The sequence below is a fragment of the Heliangelus exortis genome, chromosome 17, assembly GCF_036169615.1.
Source record: "Heliangelus exortis chromosome 17, bHelExo1.hap1, whole genome shotgun sequence".
Classification (NCBI taxonomy): domain Eukaryota; kingdom Metazoa; phylum Chordata; class Aves; order Apodiformes; family Trochilidae; genus Heliangelus; species Heliangelus exortis.
Genome location: NC_092438.1, coordinates 2,497,395 through 2,517,662, shown reverse-complemented (window position 1 = coordinate 2,517,662; position 20,268 = coordinate 2,497,395). Strand labels below are relative to the sequence as shown.

The 20,268-nt window shown below is 47.4% G+C and overlaps 1 protein-coding gene across 1 annotated transcript; it reads right to left on the bottom strand.

Moving 5' to 3' along the window:
- Window positions 1–4,310: 4,310 nt before the first annotated feature.
- Window positions 4,311–13,158, bottom strand: SSTR5 (somatostatin receptor 5). Its single transcript, XM_071761483.1, has 3 exons — window positions 12,984–13,158; window positions 10,500–10,656; window positions 4,311–6,291 (listed from the first exon to the last, which is right to left on the bottom strand). Exon 3 carries the CDS (start codon window positions 6,225–6,227, stop codon window positions 5,115–5,117), a length of 1,113 nt encoding a protein of 370 aa, XP_071617584.1. The 5' UTR covers window positions 6,228–6,291; window positions 10,500–10,656; window positions 12,984–13,158; the 3' UTR covers window positions 4,311–5,114.
- Between the last annotated feature and the right edge of the window lie 7,110 nt (window positions 13,159–20,268).

Below are 20,268 nucleotides of genomic sequence, written 5' to 3'. Positions count from 1 at the left end.
GCATAATGGAAAGCTTTTTTCAACTTCAAGGGTACATGCTGGATACATTTCCAAATTGTTTTTTTGTTGTTTGATATTTGGTTTTGTTTTTTTTTTTTTAATTTTCATTTTATGGCAGATTAGTAGAAGCCAAGTTCTGCTCCCCTGCTGTAAGTCAGGAGAGGAATCAGAAAGAAATTCAGACCCTTCTGAGTTTTTCCTCATTCTGGTGCCATTCTTTCTTGGAAGGAGTTAATCTTGAGTGCTTTATCAAGACCAGTTTCCTTGGAAATCAAGGGAAAAAGGATCCTAAGCTTGATCAGCAGATGGATGGTGCTTTTTAGCATCCTTTGTGTCTTTCTGATCATCACTTGTGGTCAGAGCACCAAATGGGCCACTGGAAAAACTGGGTGATTAGTGAGGTGCAGCCTGTCCTCATGGGCTGTAAATTTGATTTCACCCTGAAATCAGCACTGATTTGTTCCACTTCTGCTCAATCTTGAGGTGGGAGCGAAATCCTGGGCTAGGTTGGATGTGGTGGGAAAGGAGCTGGGAAAGGAGCTGAGGTAGCAGCCTGGCCAGGTGGTCTTGGAGAAGCTTTTCACTGCAGGTGAGAAACCCAAGAATTACCAACATAAGTTACAGACAGATAATCTGGGGAAAAAAAAAATGAGGATTCAGAAAATAGGCAAAATTTGATGCATAAATTGTGTATCTTGTCCAGGTTTTGACAGAGGGAAGTGAAGAAAATCTCTGCAGCAGAAGCCTGAGGACCTGGGTAGGTGATTAGACCAAAGTAACTCCACCCCATCCCTGCTGACCTGACTTGGAGTCAGAGAAAAGAACAGGAATTGTGCCTGGTCCACACAGAGATTACAGCTCCCACTAAAGCTCTTCCTCTGTGCTAAAAGCTGATGCTTTTGTGAGCAGGATATTACTGTTTATAAAACCTCTTGGCATGAAATATTGTTGTTTTCTTTTCTTGTTTGTTTTCTTTTTTCTTTTTTCTTTTTTTTTCTCAGCATGTTATAAAATCATCATGGAAAGAAAAACAGAATCTCCCTAATGCCCAGGTGGTGACCCTGGGGCTGGCCCCTGGGGCTGCACTAGATTAATGTGGCAGAGCAATAAAACTCTGCATCTTCATCACTTGCACCTCTTTAGGTCTGCCCCATGCTCAGAGAGGTTTGAAATGAGTAGCAGCTTTTTCCCTGATGAGAAAAATAAGATGTTACCCAGAAATCATTGATATTTCAACTCCACATTTTTTACTCAGTCCTTCTGCCTTCTCACCTCATCCACCAAGGAGCTCTTTTATTTTCTTTGCCACTGGAATCTCTTTTTTTACTTTCTTCTCAGTGCAATTCTTCATCTTGAGGTGTGAGCCTTATTCTAGCTCTATATTTGTATTTTTTTCTACAGCAGCTTCCACACAGTCCCTGTGGGGCTGCTTCTGTACCTCTGTCTGAAAGATGCCCACAAGGAATGTCCAGTCCTGGGATGAAAAGTCTGGAGGGACATTTGGGGGTTGCTATCTCCTTTCTGTCCTCAAACCATTGCTCTGGGGCTGCTGGATGTTGGTTTATTTTCTCACTCTGATTTCCTTCTTTTCTCTTCCCAGCAGCCTTCTGGCAAACCAGTACCAGGTTCAGGAGGTCTCTGGGCTGCTCTGTCTCACCTCTAAGTTGATTTGAAACCAAAGGAGGAAAAGAGTGGGACTGCTGCTCCTTGGACATGTTAATTCTGTCAGTCCCAGGTCTATCAGAGGTTTTGGGGGGACTTCTGGTTCCAAGGGTCCCTTAGCAATGCTTCCTAAGCCCCAAATGAAAGGATTTCTCTCAACTGAAGCCTGAGATGCCCAAGCAGCCCTTCTCCCAGGGAGCCTGAGGATGGCAGGGCTGACAACCTCCATGGATTGCCTCTCTCCAAACCTCCCAGCTCAGAGGTTTCTGGAGCTCCAAGCACCTTGGCAGGAGATGGCAAATCCGAGAGGATTTTCCTTGGATGCTGCCCCTCAGCCCTGAATTCTGTCTGACAGGGTAACTCTGTTCTTCTCTGTTTTACAGATCCAGAAACTGATGCACAAGGGGTGAAGTGGCTTAGGCAGAGTCTCCCAACCTAGGCAGGGGGCAAATTCCTGAATTTTGCCCTGGAATTTCATCCCTCCTCTGCTCCCACCTGGGTCTTGCTGCTCCCATAGCCAACCCTGCTATAGCACCCGGCTGGGGAGAGCAAGCAGCACCTCTCAGCTTTGCTGGGAGTGTGAAGAACCCTCTGATTTCTTCATTCTGCTCATTTCCCCCACGTTTTAGAGCTCAGTTGGTCCAGAGGATCAGGCTGGTGATGGATGATTTGAATTCTGCATCCCTGTGCTTCTGCTGAGCAGGTGCCTGATGCTGCATCCATGGGGCACTCTCCCTCCCTGAGAGCATTAATTATTCCTGCTGCTTGCAAAACTATCTGTGAACTCAAAATAAGGTTTTCTAATCCTGTCACTGGAGAAGAACTTCTGGCTAATCAACTGGAGGCAGATGGAGTTGGCAGAGATGCCATGAAGGCCTGGACTAATTGCTCCACGTGTCTCAAGAACTGATAAAGAGAGTTGATTGATGCCTGGAACAGCCTGATAATTCCAGAAATAATAAGATCTTGCATGACCTAATTAATCCATATAAACCTGGTTGTGCTGTGAGTTTGAAATAGCAGCCAGGGTGTAGTGAAGGTGCATGGAATGTGGCTCCTGCCCCAAATGTACCTCCCAATGGCCCAAAACAAGGACCAGGAGCTGGATACATCCCTCAAAATCCTCAGTAATTTCAGCACAGGGTCTCTCACTCTAAACACCTGTGTCTGCCCTTCTCTGGGTTGCACTCAAAGGGGGAACCATGTCAGCATCACACCCTGATTACTGATACTTGAATAACCTGTCTTAAGCTGCAAGGGGTTGGACTGGATGATCTTGAGAGGTCCCTTCCAACCCAGATTATTCTCTGTGACTGCTGCTGGGGCCAGGGCTCAGCCACATTCCTCAGAGATGCTGTAGAAAAGGTTGGAAGGATCAGCTGAGATTCCCCCTCCTTCTGTATCCCCTGCCCTGCTTGCTCTCAGGTACAAATAAATTGATTTGTAGAACTGTTTGACTTCAATGGGTGACATTGGTTGTAGAAAGCAAATACTGAAGAGAATAAAAAGTTCCCACCTGGCTTTAAGAAGAAGAAGAATCTCATTTGCTTTCTTCCTTTTTGTGTCTGAAGGGTCCTGGTTATAGAGTGATGTCCTGGGTTGGGCCAGGATAAAGGGGATTTTCTGTCTTGTCCTTTTGCTTTCAGCTCAGTCTCTTGGAAGCAGCTGCACTGCTGAAATTCACAGAAGTTTCTCAGTCAGTGGCTGCTCCTAGGACTGATCCCACTGATGTTTAGAGTTCCAGCCAGAGCCTGGGGTGCAGAGCCAAGGCCACTGCTCAGCTCTGAGGAACATTTTACCCTCCAGGAGGAATAAAGAGGTCCCACCTGCAGCTCCTTTGGGGAGGAAGGGACAAGAGAGATGCCAGAATTGACCAAACAGAGGATTCCATCCCATACACCTCATACTCAGGATAAATTTGAGGGATCACAAGAGCTTCCAGTGCTTCCAGCTTCCTGCCCTTCCTGCTTCCCTTCCTTCACCCGTTCCCTGTTTCCTTCAGCATCCTGGGAGGATTCCATCCCTTCCTCTGCCTGTGGTCCTGATCCATCCCAGCCTGAATCTGTGTGTTCTGCCTCCAGCTCCCAACTGCTGCTGACCCCAGGATTCCAGCCTGGACTTTCCCAGGGCTGCCCTGCAGCCTCAGTGGGGATGGGAGAGTTATTGGGGGAAAGGGGGGAAGGAACGTGGGGTCAATTTTCCTGTGTATTTGTATATATTTAGTAATTTTTCCTATTTATCATTAGTGTTTCATTAAAGTTGTGTAGTTTAGTTCCAGCCCATCAGTCTCTCTCCCTTATTCTCTCTCCGTTCTTTATCAGGGGGGAGAGAGAGATTAACAGAGAGCATCTGGCACTTGGTTTAATTGCTGGGCCTGTGTTAAACCCTGACAAGTGAGCAGCTTAGATCAAATAGGAGGCAGGAACTGGGTCTGGGTGCTGCTCCTCATCCTTCCACAGGGTCCCACATCAGCTCTTGGATCTCCCTGGACCACTGAACTCCCAAGGCACCTTCCTTTAGGGTGCTGAGTCCCCCTGCCTGCCCCTGCCCCATTAACCTGCATTGCACCTCCAGTGCAATTTAAGCAGCAGAGACTCAGCTGTACCTTTGGTTTTGCACAGTGGGGAATGCATGAAGTGGAGAGTCAGGGGGGGTGGAACTTGGTTTAATTTCTGCAAATACAGTTTATATTCACAGCCATACTTACATTCAGAACCAATAAATAGACACAACAGCTTTCCAGGACTTTACAGCCATCATCACTTACAGATTAATAAAGGGGTTACATTACATTTTTAGGTGCAGTTTGGCTTAGAATGGGAAAGGACTATACATACATTGAATCCTTCCAACATTTTTTCCTAATCTTTTTTTTTTTTTATTCTTTCTTACTCTGTTTGAAAGATCCCTCAGTGCTATGAATCTATTCTAGGGGCTAATGACAGAAAACCAATGCAAATGGACCTCAGAGCACTTAAACCCATGGCTGCTACACACATTCAAGATAAGTGCTGTGACCTTTTTTGTCTGAAACTTCCTCTACAAAATCACCTTCCTCTTTTAAGAAATCCCCTCAAAGACTTCCCAAAGACATCATCTGAGCTGTTTTCTCCTTCCAGCTGATCCCCAGAGTGCAAAGCAGCCACCAACTCAGTTTAACAAGGCAGTTAAAGCAGGTTTAGTGTTGTTTTGCCCCACCAGAGCAGCAAGGAGCTGGTGGTGTGTACCAGTGGGTCAGTTCCCCAGGGTCCAGAACATGGATACACACCATGAGAGCTAAAGCACCAGCACAGCCCATGAACACTTCCAGCTGGGAAAGGGAAGGGAGAAGAGAAACCTATGTACATTTTTTGAGGCTTGTGGGTCTCTCCAGAATTTTTTTTTTTTTTTTTTTGCTCTGGATTCAGCTCTTCTTTAAGTCCCCAAGAGTTTTGCAGTCCCAAAGCATGCCCTCAGAGCTTGCTGGTCTGCATGTGCCCATTGAATTCCATATTCCTTTGGGTTAACATGGACTCCTGCAGGCGGCTGCTGTTCTCCTGCCTGTGCTCCATGGGGTCACCATCTTCAACACCGTTGCCCTTCCGAAGGCAAAGGACTTTCTGAAAACTCTGCTTGAAGTTGTCAGAAAGGAACCCGTAAAGAATGGGGTTGGCACAGCTGTTTGCATAGGACAGGACCACCACGAAGAAGTACACCCCGACCAAGACGGGGTCTTCGGGCAGGATGAAGATCAAATTGACAATGTTCATGGTGTAAAAGGGGAGCCAGCAGAACACAAAGACCACCACGATGATCACCACCATCCTGGTCACTTTCCTCTCGGATCTCCTGCGTCTCGTTGAGCCAACTCGGATCCCTGATGATTTGACTTTCACCACGATCAGCAAGTAGCAGAGACAGATCACCAACAAAGGCCCAAAAAACCCCAGGACTGAGGTGTAAATGATGAAGGCTGCTGACCAGATGTTGACAGGCTCTGGCCAGTTCATATTGCAGGTGTGAAAATCTTCCTGCACGTCCGAAAAGATGATGACTGGAAGCACCACCAAGAAGGAGAAAGTCCAGAGAGTCAAACTGATGAGTTTGGCCACCCTGGGACGTCTCCACTTGGTGGATTTGATGGGATGAACCACGGCCAGGTAACGATCCAGGCTCATCACAGTCAAACAGAAGATACTTGTGAACTGGTTAATGCCATCTACAGTCATAACCAACCTGCACAAAAAGGAGCCAAAAGGCCAATAGGAGATGGCATTCTGAGTGGCCAGGAAGGGCAGGCCCAACATGAAGAGGACGTCAGCGATGGCTAAATTCAAGATGTAGATGTTGGTGACAGTTTTCATCTTGGCGTAACGCAGAACCACGTAAATGACCAAGGTGTTGCCACTGAGCCCAACTGCACACACCAGGAGGTAGCAGATGGGGATCAGGACTTTGTGGATGTATTTGAAGGCAGGGAGGTCTGAGAGTGTCCTGTTCTCTGTCATGTTTGTCAGCAGTGAGGAATTGGCATCACTGGAACCAGCTTCTGGGCTAAACGTGTTGGGGAAGTATAAAGGATCCATAGCTTTTACTCCTCACTTTTCTTTTTAAGGCTCAGAGACATTAAAGTTCAGGGGCATCTCGTTCCTAAAAAGAAGTGGGGGGAAAAAAAAAAAAAAAGGAAGAAAGGGAAAGAGAAGAAAGGGAAGAAAGGGAGAGAGAAAGAGTGAATTCAAAGTTGTCAAGAAGATCATTTTGAAGGATTCTGACTAAACAGCACACACAGCCCAGACTGAGAGCAGAGCCCAGGCATGAGCACCAGAGCTTTAAAGTCCAATTTGGTGCCTATTCTGCTGTCCCTAAGCAGAGGGTGCCTGGAGAGCTTTGAGAACTGACTCAGCCCCATTTCAAACCAACTCTGGGTGCTTTCAGAACCCAGAATCTTTGTGTCTGAAGCTCCCTGGTGCTGTTTCTCAGGTTTCCCCTGTATACAGACTCAGTCTGTTGGATACAAACACCACTTCTTGCCTGGCAGAGCCAACCCAGAACCCCCAGGGAGCACCAGCAGCTGAGTAGGTGGGGAAATAAACCCCTCCACAACTGATAGCATCTTAGAAAAACAAAAATATAAACAAATCAATTCACTCTGAGATGGAAAGAGCCCTGTCTGAGAACAGCCTCCTGTCAGGTCAGGCCATGTGTGTGCTGGTGATGTGAAGGCAGCACCAGGAAGGAACAAGCTGTTCCTTTGCCAGCTCTCCAGACTGTTCTTCTCTAAAGTGTTGCTGAATCTCTCACCTTCAAGTGTGCTTTTTGTCTAAAGAAACACTTTTCTTCTGCCAGAAATGCAAGCTGCAGTGGGCAGCTTCAGGATGCAGCCAGCTCAATGGGTTTGCTGATGGAATGGGGCTTGGGGAAGCCATCTGGAAAGGGTGGAAAATGTCCACATTGTTTCCCTGGCACTCTGGATTCACATGATGATTTTTTCATTCTCTCTGAATTCATTCCTCTTTCTCATTCTCTGACTGAACACTGTCTAAATCAATTATAAAGCTTTCTGCTGTCAAAACTTGAAAGCATCTGCTCTAAAAGCAGAGACTCAAAACACCCATCTGGCCCAAAATCTCTCCCAGGCCTGACCAGCAGACAGTGGTGAGGATGCTCCAGAGAGATGTGCCCAGCACCTTGTGTTCCCAGGGCCTGGTGGTTTGATTTCCATAATAATCTGAGGGCACAAATGTGGATTCAAACCCACCCCAGTCCACCCACACCTTGCAAGCCCAAGCAAAAATCTTGTGTCATGGAAACCCGTGGAAGATTTCTTGTCTCCAAGAGGAATGCAAACACCTCCATGGGCTGGTTGCTGGGCTTTCTCTTTGGGTGAGAAAAACTGCAGTGGGTGAGAGTAGAAGTCCCTCCAGCTACCAAGAGTAATCATAAATATTCTGTCCTGATTTGGAACTGTGCAGATGGGAGGTAGGTGTCTCACATGGAGCTCCAGGGCTGGGAGGAGATGTACCAAAGAAAGCAGAAACCCAGGGTGATGGTGAAACTGAGAGCTGCCACAGCTCCAACAAATGCTGGCTTGAAGGTGGGGAAGGGGCAGGAGAGGAGAAAAAGCAAAATCCTAAAGAATGGATTCAGTAATTCTGCACTGACACCCTTTTTAAATTGGAAAGTTGGATCAAAACTTAAATTAGTTGTAAGGGAAATCTAGGAAAAGCCAAAGCAGCTCCAAACTCTTCTTGGGCTCTGAGGGTTTTGATCTCTGCAAGATCCCATTTTCTTGCAATCCCAATGCTGTGTGACTCAGTGGGTACCTTTGGAGGGAAGAGTATAAAGAAAATCTCGAGCACAGATCCTATGAGGAGAGGCTGAGGGAGCTGGGGGTGTTGAGGCTGGAGAAGAGGAGGCTCAGGGGAGACCTCATCACTCTCTCCAACTCCCTGAAAGGAGGTTGGAGCCAGGGGGGGGTTGGGCTCTTTTCCCAGGCAACTCTCAGCAAGACAAGAGGGCACAAGAGGTCTCAAGTTGTGCCAGGGGAGGTTTAGGTTGGACATTAGAAAGAATTTCTTTCTGGAGAGGGTGATCAGACATTGGAATGGGCTGCCCAGGGAAGGGGTGGATTCTCCATCCCTGGAGATATTTCAAAAGAGCCTGGATGTGGCACTCAGTGCCATGGGCTGGGAACCATGGGGGGAGTGGAGCAAGGGTTGGACTTGAGGAGCTCTGAGCTCCCTTCCAACCCAGCCAATTCTGTGATTCTAGGATTCTATGAAAATGGGTGGTGGGATGGAGCAGCTGCTTTTGATAAATTCATCTTCATGGAACTGCATCTTGAGGACCAAGGAGGAATGCTGAGGTCTGGAAGGCACATCTCCCCAGACTTGTTCAGCAATATCCAGCTTAGGTCAAAAAGCAAAATTTTGGCTCTGGGACTGCAAGAGGACAGTAAAAATACCCAGTGCTACCACTCCACAGGGGAGGGGGAGGAAATGCAGTCGTGTGCAGCTGTCATCCCAGTGCTATGAAAAATGAGGATGGACATCTCCTTCTTCCCCACAGTACATATCCTTCCAAATGCTGAATATAGAAATCAGGCAGTGAAAGTTCAAGCCTGGTTCTTCTTCCACAGCTTTTGGAGTCCAAGCTTTGGGAGGAGCAGTGAGGAAGAGGAGTTCTGTTGTTTGGATGCTCACATTTCTTCTCATCCTGAAAAAACCCTACAGCACAAAACCCCTGCTTGCCACGGGCCTTGGGATCTTCCAGCCCATCCATTGCTGATGCACCCAGAGGATTTTCTTGAGAAACCTCTGTATGTTTTCCATGGAAGTGGAGAGGTCTCCCAGTGTCCTTCAACAGCAGCTGGGGGTGTTCTCCTGCTGCCATCCTGCCTCCAAGAGTTAATGATGCTGCAAGCAGTTTGTCCATCTGCTTCTTTAGTATTTCGGGGCTCATTTTAGTTTTATTTATGGGTTTAGTTTTAGTTTTTTTTAGTTTAGGTTTTAGCTTTTTTAGTTTAGGTTTTATTTAGTTAGTTTTATTTAGTCAGTTAGTTTTATCTTTGGGGCTCATTTTAGTTTTCTGTGAACATCAGCCTTGAGTCTCAGGTTTAACCCTTACTCTCAGCTTTTTTTGTTCCCTTTGAGGGATTTTGTAGCTTTCCCAGCCTTAGCAGGTGGGCTCGGAAGGAACCCATTTGAGGAGGCTCTTGTGCAAAGTCCTCAGTCAGTTCAGGTGGTGACAACTGGCAGGTTGGCATCATCTGAACCTTCCCTGTACACTGGCTGAGGCTGTGGGGTGCTTCAAGTCATCCAGATCTGAAAACTGAGCCCAGACCTCAGGCTCCCTCTGAGCCACTGAAACCTCGTGGCCTTTGTCTCATAGCCACAGGCATTTTAAGCTTTGTTGTGGCATGGCAACAACAGCAAAAAAGCCCTGAAAGGCTGCAAAAGCATGATTTGCTGGCTGGCCTTGGTGAGCAGAGTGATTTTCCCTCTGTTTAGCTGAAGCTTGCCCCTCACCAGCACAATTTTGCCTGAATTTCTACTGCCACTGCAGCAGCTGATAACCACAAACCTCAACAAAGGATGAATTAAATATAATTAAGGCCTGCTGACTGATAGCTTAGACACTTGTGTTGGTATTTTTAATTAATGGATTAATAAAAAAAAAAACAACCCACACCTCTAGGGGACTTTCTCTTGGCCAGATTTTTTCCCTCATGGTGTTTGATCCCTAAGACATCACACATGTAGATTCCATAAATTGTGCTTTCTGCTCAAAACATACAAACCAAAAAGGACAAGCTAAGAACACAGATCAATCACCAGCATAATTTCAAGTTCTCCTTTCAGAGAGCACTGCCCTCAAAAAGAAAAAAAAAAAAAGATAAAAGGCACCCACTGCAGCTGAACACTGTGTGTCTGACTCCCTCTGTCCCTGCCCAAGAAAAGCAAGAGGAGAAAGAGCAGAGATGTTACAGCACAGAGCATTCTGCTCAGGTTTTTAGCTATTAGCTAAATTATTATTAGCTATTAGATTTAGATTGTGAAAGCCCCTTTTGCAGGTATCCTCACCAAAGGTGCTTTTGCTTGGCACAAGAGAAGGTATCCAGCAAAAAAAAAGCACATTAGTGACTGTAGCATCATCACAGCATAAAGAAAAGAAAATTTTAAAACTGTCCAGGAAGCTCAAGGTTGAAATTCCTTCTGGCTGTGGTTACAATAGCAAAGCAAAAATAACTACAAAGTGCACTGTAGCAGACTTAAAGCTGGGTATAGCTGGGACCAAGAAGGAATTACATAAAAAAACCTAATTTTAGGAGTCAAGATTTAGTCTCCCTGCCTGCTTACCACTGGAATCACAACTCTCTCTTCTGCAGCATCAAACAGAATTGCTGTGATGGGAATTAAGACAACAGAACAGCAGACTACAGCTTCCAGGTGCAGGATAACTACAAGGAGCAGGCAAAATGGGAATCCAGACAGAAAAGCTTTTAAAACACATGGCCTGGGGGAAAAAAAAAAAAAAAAAGCACCTGGAGAAGCACTCAAAAAGTCTCAAATAGCAGCAGAACTTCATGAGTTTTCCCCCCATCCCATGGAGCTGTCTGAGATGTGTTAGTGCAGCAAATTTCTAACCAAGCAAAGAAAAAAAACTCTTGGTCCTGGAGTAAATTTGCTCTTTTGAGGATGGATGATCAGCTCATCACCTGCTTTGTGAGGAAGGAGGAGGAGGCAGAGCCAAGGGGCTGCTGCAGGGAGGTGAAAGTTGGGGTGACCTGGCAGAACAGCTCTGAACTACCACAAACCCCCAGGCAGGGTGAGAGGGAGGGAAATGCAGCCTCATTCTCATGTTTGCTTCAGCTTCTTACAGTTTAATGTTCTGGTACTAAAGCTGGAGCTCTCTAGGAATCTCAGCATTTCACACACAAAATTATTGCTTTGCCCCACTCCCATCCCTATTCCAGCACCTGGGCTAAAAAAGCAAAAGGATTCAGCTCAGATGGGAACTTTCTCCTTGTTTAAAATCTGCCATCTGGTATTTCTCAGGGTGTGTTTCTTGCTTCCCAAAAACCCTCAAAAAAAACCCAACCCCAGAGACTGATCTTTCTTTGCAGGAGACAAAAGAGCTTTCTTCCACTAAATTGTCTTTCCATCTTACCTGGTTGGACTGTTACTAAACACTGACCAACTGATATCCAAATTTAATAATGTCCTGCCACTTTTAGCATTTTTTTAAACCTTTTGAAACTACCTTTTCAAGTTGGCAACACTTCTGTTATCCCCCTGCTCAGGCCAGCCAAGTTTCTCAGAGCTGCCTGCAGAGATGTTACCTGATTATTTGGTCCTATTTTTAGTGTACAAACAGCCCATAAAACACTTTTACTTTTGTTAAATATTTACTAAATACTCCCCCCCCCAGCCCTTAAACACATTTCAGACTCTGTTTTGCTCAGATTACTCACTTTGACTGAGCTGGTCCTGTCACACCAACATTCCTGCAAATCACATGCTTCTGGTTTTGCTGCTAAATCAGGTGATTTAAGCAACTTCAGCCAAGGGAAAGCATGGATGGAGCCCAGCATCTCCCTACTCACAGCTGGGCAGATGTGGCTGGGGCTGAACTCCAGCACCCAGGTGAGCACCAGGGGTTTTTACCAAAATATTTCTCTTGACACCGGATAATTTCAGGGATTTAACAGCTTCAAAACCAAACCAGCTGAGGAGAATTTAACTATGGGCTGTGGCTGCTGTGGGAGAGCTGAAAAAACCCCACATCCCCTTCAAGCTCAGGGACCCCTTCCAGGAAAAATCCCCTGGGTCAGACTGAGCTTCTCTTGCTGCATGAAGTGGAGCAGCTCCAGAAGAAGACCCTGGAGAATCCTTTCCCCCCAGCACTCCCTTGGCCCTCCCGAGGTCTCTGGCTCTCCAGCAGCACAGCTCCACCAAGCCTTGGTGACAGCTTCCCCCAGGAGCTCCCAAAACAAGGGCAAACAGACTCATCCCAGCACCCTAAGTCCCGGCTGCCTGGTGTGACCCACATGTCTCCTCCCCCTCAAAACTATAGAAAAAAAAAAGTCTCTACTCTTCCCCGACGCCAGCTCAGTTGCAGTTTGAGCTGCAAGTTCAAAACACATGAGCCAGGTTGTTCTTCCCCTGCTCTTTAATGCACAAACCTGGGCACAGGGAACAACCCGTGCCTGGTCCTGGGGTGACCTGGGGAGCACAGGGACACCCAGTGCTACCTACACCCAGGACTTGGCTTTCACCCTGACCATCAGCTCCATCCTGACCGCCCTGCAGCCCATCCCGACCCCTGCTTTTCCCTCCTGTGTTGCAGCAAACAGGAGCACGGGGCTCTGAGCTTTGCTCCCCATCCTCACCCTCCCGCTGGGCTGGGCACCATTCAGGGCTCTGGCACCTTTTTTTGGGTGCCAGTGAGGCTCAAGCAGCCCCGAGGGGGTGATGGGTCGGCTTGTGCCCGAGCACCCTTCCCCTGGGTGTCTTCCTCTTCTGTCGCAAGCTTTAAAGCAAAGAGAAGGCTCGTTCCGTTCTCAATCCCGCATCCTCTGCCCGCCCAGCGGGTCCTGTCCCCTCCATCCCCTTCTCCTTACCACCCCCAAGCCAGGATTGGGCCGCTAGGCAAAAACCCCTTTTTTTGCTAAACTGGGGGTGCCCGCAGAGGGGACCGAGCTCCTTCTTCATCTCAGAGAGCCCCCCAGAAGCGGGGTGCGCTTCGCAAAGCCCCCGCTGCCCCATCCCTCCTGCCTCTATCCCCCCATCCCTTTCGGCTCCCCCAGTCCCTCTCGCTCTTCCCTTCTCCCCAAGCCTTACCTGCAGCTCCAGGGGCTCCTCGCCACCGGGGGGAGGCATGAACCGCCCCGCAACCCCCACCCCGGGGCTGCTGCTGCTCCGGTTGCCGACCCCCGACCCCCAACCTCCCCTTCCCGGAGCGCACCCCGAGCTCCGCCGCTTCCCTCCGGCGGCGGGCGGGGACGGCGGCCGCTCCCCCGGGGAGGAGGGACGGGGCTCCCTCCCGGTGGGATCTGCCTCCTGGGGAAAGGGAGGCGGAGCAGGGACAGGGGAGGGGGCAGCAGCCCGGGAAGGGACAACACGAAGGCACCAGGAGCCCAAAAAGTTGGAGCCGTCGGTGCCGGAGGCAGCAGCTCTGCACCGGGATGCTCTGCCCTGCTATTTCACTCTCCCCCTCTGCTCCTTGTCTGCCTGTGCCCCCCTGTCCAAGCTCAGGGACATCCTTACCTGGATCTGTCGCCTCCTTCTGCTGCCGGTCCCCTCGTGTCCCCCACCCCAAGCCGCGGGGGCTGCGCCCTGCGCGGGGAGCGGCGGCTTCTTGGGGTGACGGGGTGGGTGGTGGTGGGGGGGGATGCTGGGAGCACCCGCTCTGTGCCCACGGAGAAGAGCGGGGGCTGCCACAGGAGAGCTGCATTTCCTCCTCTGCTCTGGCTTCCTTGCAGCTCCGAGAAGTCCTTTTAAAGGCTCCGGCAGGCAGCGCCAGAACGAGCCCCCTCCCCGGCACAGACCTGCGGGGGATGGGGTGGGGAGGGTCCTGCGGGGGCGAGGAGAAGGGATCGGCATCCTCAGCACATTTCTTTTACGCTCCTGTCCCTGAGCAGGAGGGATGTGACAGGGACAGGGACACTCTCGGCATCCTGCCCTTCCAGGGAAAACTGGAGTCGAAATCCCACGTGGGGATGTTTTACTCCAGCTGGTTACAAAGCAGGCCCTAAAACGCCCAGGTAGCAGAAAGATGCAGGGATTCTCCACTTGGGGCTTGTTTTACCCCCTCCTAAACTCCTATTGATTTCACCTGCTGGGAAGCAAGGGGCTGAAATATTTCCCCCTTTAAATGCAACAGGTGAATAAAAGTCATACAGAGCTCCCCCAGCACCCTCCCTCTGCTGTTCCATATCCAGCCACTTCTGTCATTGTCACCTAAGCCCCTTTTGCTCTGCCATGGAGGTGAATCCAGCCCAGGGCTCTCCAGCCCCTGCCTGTCCTCATCAGCATGCACGAGGTGTCAAGCTTCATAATAATGAATCTGATCTTAATCCAGGGCTGAGGCATTTCAATTAGAGATCTGTGATTGAGTCAGATGTGTGAATGTAAAAAAAAAAAAAAAAAAAAAAAAAAGAAAAAAGAGGAGAGAGCTGCTTTTGGCATGTCACTTTCTAATTCAATCTGCTGATGTATTTATGGTCATGTATTTCTAAATTGAACTAAGGCTTCAGTCTGCTCTTGCCATGACAATGGGGAGAGTCATCTGTTAAAAATAGAGTTCAGCTGATCAACTGAGAGGAAGAGGAGATTTTGATTACCTTCTTTGAAAACATGCCAAGCACAATGGGATACAATAGTCCCACTGTGAATATCAGCTTGAGTCAAAATAGGGCTAATTTAATGAATTTCCCTCATCTATTTTGTTGGTGTTTGATTATCAGTTGTGATATTAAAAATGTTGCTGAGAAAACACAGTGGTCCTTCCATTTCCCTGAAGACAACTGCGTTCTCCTTGTAAATAAACACCTTGCCAAAAGTATTTTTACCAGGATCTGAGCTATGTTAAAGGCAGGATTTTCAAAAGCTCTCCAGGCTTGTTGAATTCTTTACCCACTCGAGCCAACAGCCCCACTCCATTGCAGGCCTGAATGAAGGGAGCACAAAGACTATTGGAGAACACTGCCTGTTATCACCCTTTTAAGAGCTAATGCCCCTTGTCAGAGACCAAAGATCACTTACACCAACCACAGAATAAACACAGCAGGAAAAATAACTGCTGGCACCCAAGCATGGGTGCAGAAAGGTGGGAAGCATGGGAGATGTGTGGGGGACAAGCACACCAGGGTGATGTGACAAGGAGGCTTGTTGAAAATTTTACTGGGTCAGTCCTTTCAGAGCTGTCTAATCCCTAGAGCTTTAACATTTATTTTTTTTTTTTTTTGTGTCGAGGTTACAGAGAGAGGAGAGATCTGAGCTGAAAGCCTCAAAGTGCATTATTTTGTTTTGTTCCACCTTTCATGTAAAAACACCTCTCAAGTAACCATCCCTTGGCTACTGGCCTATTTCTGTTGCCATTCTTTGCCACATCCAGGGAGATCATCAGCACATGATCCCTGAAGGGTGAGTTTCCTCCTGAAGGTTGGATGGTGCTGAAACCCCTGCCAGATGCAATGGTTGTAATTCATTTTGAAACTCTGCAGATGTCTGCAGGGGGGAGGCAACAGCTCCAGGTTGCATGGGAAGCTCCTCCTGTGCTTCTCCAATTGCCTGGGCAGGATCCAGCTGGATGAGTGGGGATCAGGATTTTTAGAAGGAAGAACCCCCTGGGAATGGATGCCAGCAAGGAGAAGGGACTCAGTGCTGGGGAGGGAGGAATTCTTGGTGTGTAAATCATCTCAGAGAGAGACTTGGGTCCAAACCTACCTTGAGGTGGGTGGAGATGTTCAAACTGAGGTCCTGGGGCTGGGTTGCCTCTGCTCAGAAGGACTGAAGTAGTGCAACAGAGATGGATTGGAAAGTCAGATGGATGGAGAAACTGAGAAGGAGAAGCTGGATGGCTTGTTCCTAGTTAATTTCTGAGGCCATTGCTCTAAAAATGGGTCAGATGCTCAGGATTCAATGCAGGCTGCTGATAACCACCTGAGGACTAAGGTCAAACCCAGAGCAATCAGCACTGCAGAGCAGGTGAGGGTGCATGGCACTGCCAGGCTGGAGGAACTCTCCAGTTCTTCAAAGTCTTCCCCAGGGGTGAAGGAGCCTTTTGATTTAAAAAAAATGGGAGTTAGAGGCACTGGTTAAAGGGTTAAAGAGCCCCTTGGGGCTGGGAAATGTCCATTCCTCATCCTTACAAGATTCCCAGCAAGCTCAAAGACTGGCACAGTGAGCCAAGCTGGGGCTCCCAGGTCACAGTGTCCTTTCAGCTAGGGGTTTAAAACATTTTTTATTTTTTTTTTTTACATTACCAATTTGGAGAAAAAAGAAGTGTGTGGGGAAAGAAGAGCTCTGGTATATTACCTTGCAAGAAAATCCTCCAGCTTGTTGGATGAGAGGGGCTGCTCAGCACTTGAAGTTCTCAAATCCAGCTGAGATTTGGGCTCTAGTGTGGTCCTGAGCCCTTCATGTTACCATAGAAATAAATGGATCCATTTTCTAATGTTTACTGTTGAAAGCTCCAGACTACACTGGCTACAGATATCTGTCACCTCTCCTAAGCCCAGACCACGGGGTTGGGTTCTAATCCTTGCATCTCTCAGGAACTCCATCTGCAGCAGGGACTTTTTTTTTTTTTTTTTTTCCTTTAATGATTGGCTTGCTTTCAGCTCAAACATTTCAGAAGCTCACAGACACCATGCTCAGCTTCTCACTGGAAGGCAGTCACTCTGCTCAATTCCATCCACAGCTTCACAGTTTGGCTGCCTGAAGCCAATTCTTTTCCCCACTCCTGCAGAATTTGCTGGGCAAAGCCAGGCAGGGGGAATCCCAGTGAAGCTGAGATGTTTTCCCTCCTCTTTGTTTGAGGAAAAAAAAAAAAAATCAATGCCTTTCAAATCCGTGCATTAAAAAACCCTCTCCAATGGGCTGTAATTAGAGACCCATCTGCTGCCAAACTGTTAAATTCCTTGTGGCAGAGATGCCTGAAGATTTCTCCAGTTGGACACTGCTGAGCAGCCTGGGGTTCTTCTCCACTATGATGACACGAAAAGATGGATCTGCCTCCTGGAATCCCTCTGGGAGGAGAGATCCTGGGCCAAGAGGAATGATCCTGCAGCTGATTCTCTAAGCATTTTGGGCATTATGAGTTTTAATGATGAGTAATTCATTAAAATCATTTTGCCCACCCCCTGCTTTTCTCTGGTCTTTCCCTGGCATCCTGTAAGAGTCTCTCCAACAGACTCAAGTGGTGTTTGGAGAGGATTTTGCCACCCTTTTAAAAGGCAGAGGGAAATGGCAGGATTCCAAGTGCCAAGCAAAACCTTCCCAAGGAACTGCTGAGTTTCATCAATGGGATGAGACAGGAAAAAACTTTTCAGGTCAACACTGAGAGTGTTGATACTCTGCAATACTGCAGAGTATTTGTAGGCAGAGTTTTGCATGTGCACATTTTTCCAAGTGGGTAATTGGTTCCATAGTTGGTTGTTTTTTTTTTCTGAGAGGCTCTAATGAAACCTAATTAGATGCATTTTCATTTAATTGAAGTGCTTTGTTCCAAACAAGATGCTGTCCAAGCAGAAGATTTTCTTCAGAATGGGACTTTCCTCTGTTAACCTTGGGCTGACACCTCTCAGGAGAAAAGTGAGGTCTTGCATTTTTGAAAAGCAGGTGATTTGCAGACCTGAGGCTCAGATAAAGATATTTCTCTGAATTCTCATCATGTTCTGCCTTATGCAGCCCATCCCTAGGCAGCACTTCTGCAAAATGCTCTGTTACTCTGCATCACATCTCAAAGAAGTGATGGGAGCAGAGAGTCCAGATCTGGCAGAAGAAGAGATTTCCAGTGAAAATTTCCTATCTTCCACCAATGCAGCAAAAAGATCACCATTATTTATAAGTCAGCAGCATGTAACCCTTCCCAGCTCTCTTCTAAGCAAACTTCACCAGAATTCTTCAGAATTCAGCTGTGCACAATCCATCTCCTGCATAAATGTCACCTAAGGATGCTGGTGCTGATCAGATGCCCAAAAACTGACCTGGAGCTTGCAGTGGGGTTGGAATTCCCAGAAATGGGCTCTGTGGGCTGAGGATTCAGCTGCTGGGGTCAATAGGTCCCTTGTCACCTCCCTGGGTGGCTTTTTTGTTCTGCTGTTGTCACTGGGAAGCCAAGTCAATAGGTGAGTTACTTAATGATTCATTAATTCTTTTTGTAGCTCCAACTGGAAGCAGCAGCCAGCACCTCAAGCCTGCAAACTTCTTTGGTTTTCTGCCAGATTCCTCATTATACACGTGTAAACACAGACAAATCACTTAATAGAGCAGCTTTTATTAAATAAGGGGAGAAGCTTTGTTAAATAGAAAGCTCCTGGGCTCTAATGACAAATATTTACATGCCTGGGGATTTGTTGCAAAGGAAAACAGCAGCAACTTGGTGAAAATCATCTATTTGGCAAAATAGTGCATGGTTTAGGATTCAAATCCAGAACTTGGTCTCTGAGGAAAAGAGCAGGGAAATGATTTTTGATCCTGTTAGGAAATTAAGTCTATAGACAAAATCACTTCAATTTATTGCTTTGCTTTTAATGAGAAGCAGACAAAAAAAAAAAAAAAAAAAAAAAAGAAATATTAAAAGCAGTCTCTACACACATGTGCTGGCTTGGGCAACATAAGAGCTTCATTATTAAATTCAGAGCCTCTCATTAGTAGGCTCACTACTGTTAGTAAGTGTTTAGTTAGTGGGGAGAATAGATCTTGGATTCTCCCTGGTGCTTTGCATGCTTTGCTCTATGAAGAACAAACATTAACATTACACAGGTGTTTTTTTTTTTTTTTTACCAGCTCTAATGTCTTGTACTTCAAATATTTCAGTCCCCTCTTTTGAAATGCTCCAGCAATACTTATTTAATTCCTGGCCCCAGGGAGGATTGTGCCCATTTAGCTGGCACATTCTGTTCTGGGAAGCCTGGACTCTGAGCTGGGAACAGCACTGAAAAAGCAGCTCTGATATCTTCCCTCTCACTACATAACAAAACCCAAATGTTTACAAAAAAACAAAAAACAAAAAAAGGCACAAGGCCACAAAACCCTCTGTTACACTGCCCGGTAAGTTTCATGTCAATTTTTGTAGTTTTTAGGAGACTATGATTTTTGAGACCATTTTTTTTTCCCTATTTGTTTGCCTCTTTACGGTCCAAAGGTTTCCTGGATGTCAAACTTGAAAGTCGTGTGGATTTCTGGTGAGGTTTTGTTCTGATGCTTGAGACAAAACCTCCTTTCACCATTTGATTTTCAGCTTCAGGGAATTGAAAATGCTCTTGTCAGAGAAACCAGGAGATAAAACCTGGGAGGAGTGGGCAGGTTGGTGTTTCTGATGCTGCATTTCAAACCAAGCAACCTGCAAAACCAGGTTCTGGCTTTCCTGGCATTTGGAAAACCAAGAGGAGGCAAGAAAGAACCAAACTCAGACCTGGGAACCAGCACTGAGAGAGGCTGAAAAGTTTGGTGGTGGGTCAAGGGCTGATCTTCAAGTGATAAATTTCCCTGGAAGCAAAAGACAGGGAGCTGTGCTACACAGGGTTGTGTCTGGTGGGCAGAATACCCCCTGGGCATTTTTAGTAACCATTAATTAAAAAAAACTTGAAGTGATTGCTGATTTCTGGTCTGTCAGTGAGCTTTGGCTGAGGTGCAGAAGCAGAAGGAGATGGCAGTGTCCTCATCCTCTACCAAACCCAGAACAGCTGAGATCTTGTCACCTGCACTCTCAAGGTCCAGCTGGCAGCACAGTTTGTGGAGTGAAGGGCTGGAATGAGGATTTGATGATGAGAAGATCCATGGGGTGATGCTTTAGGAACAGCAGCACTGTTAGGAACACATCACTGCTTTATAGGACAGTCCACGTGTGCTTCTTGACCCTGTGTGGTGCCAGCCTTTCAGGGGGTGATTTCTGCTTATTGTCAATGCTCTACACATGCCAAGAGCATCTTCATGAGAACATGAAGCACCAGGACCTTGATGAAGCCCAGGCAGAGACATCCCCCAGCCCTCAGCCCAGCCTGGATGGGGATGCACCCCTGGTTATGTCCCTGCCAATGACCCAACCAGCAGCTCTGAGCCTGGCTCCTCCCTGGGCAGCCACAGGGATGTTTAATCTGCTTTTCCTCCCTGTGGTGTCTCAGGAATATGCTGGAAGTCCAAGCCATGTGTCATTCCTGGTGACCCATGCAGTCCTAGGAAGCCACCAGATCCTCAGCATCAAAGGGGTCAGCAAAAGGTCCTCCCCCCCAGCCCCCTTCCAGCAGCTGCTGGATCCTTGCTGAGGTCCTGGTGAAGCTTAATCCTGGTCTGGATGAAGTTATGATGCTTTATGATAGAAAAGATACCTCATCCAGCCCTGTGATGAAGGTAGAGCCTTAAACAACCTTTAAATTGACTTTGTGATGGATGTGAACCC

Bases quoted from the DNA above. Each gene is read 5' to 3' on its own strand.
- SSTR5 (XM_071761483.1), bottom strand. From the start codon at position 6,227: ATGGATCCTTTATACTTCCCCAACACGTTTAGCCCAGAAGCTGGTTCC.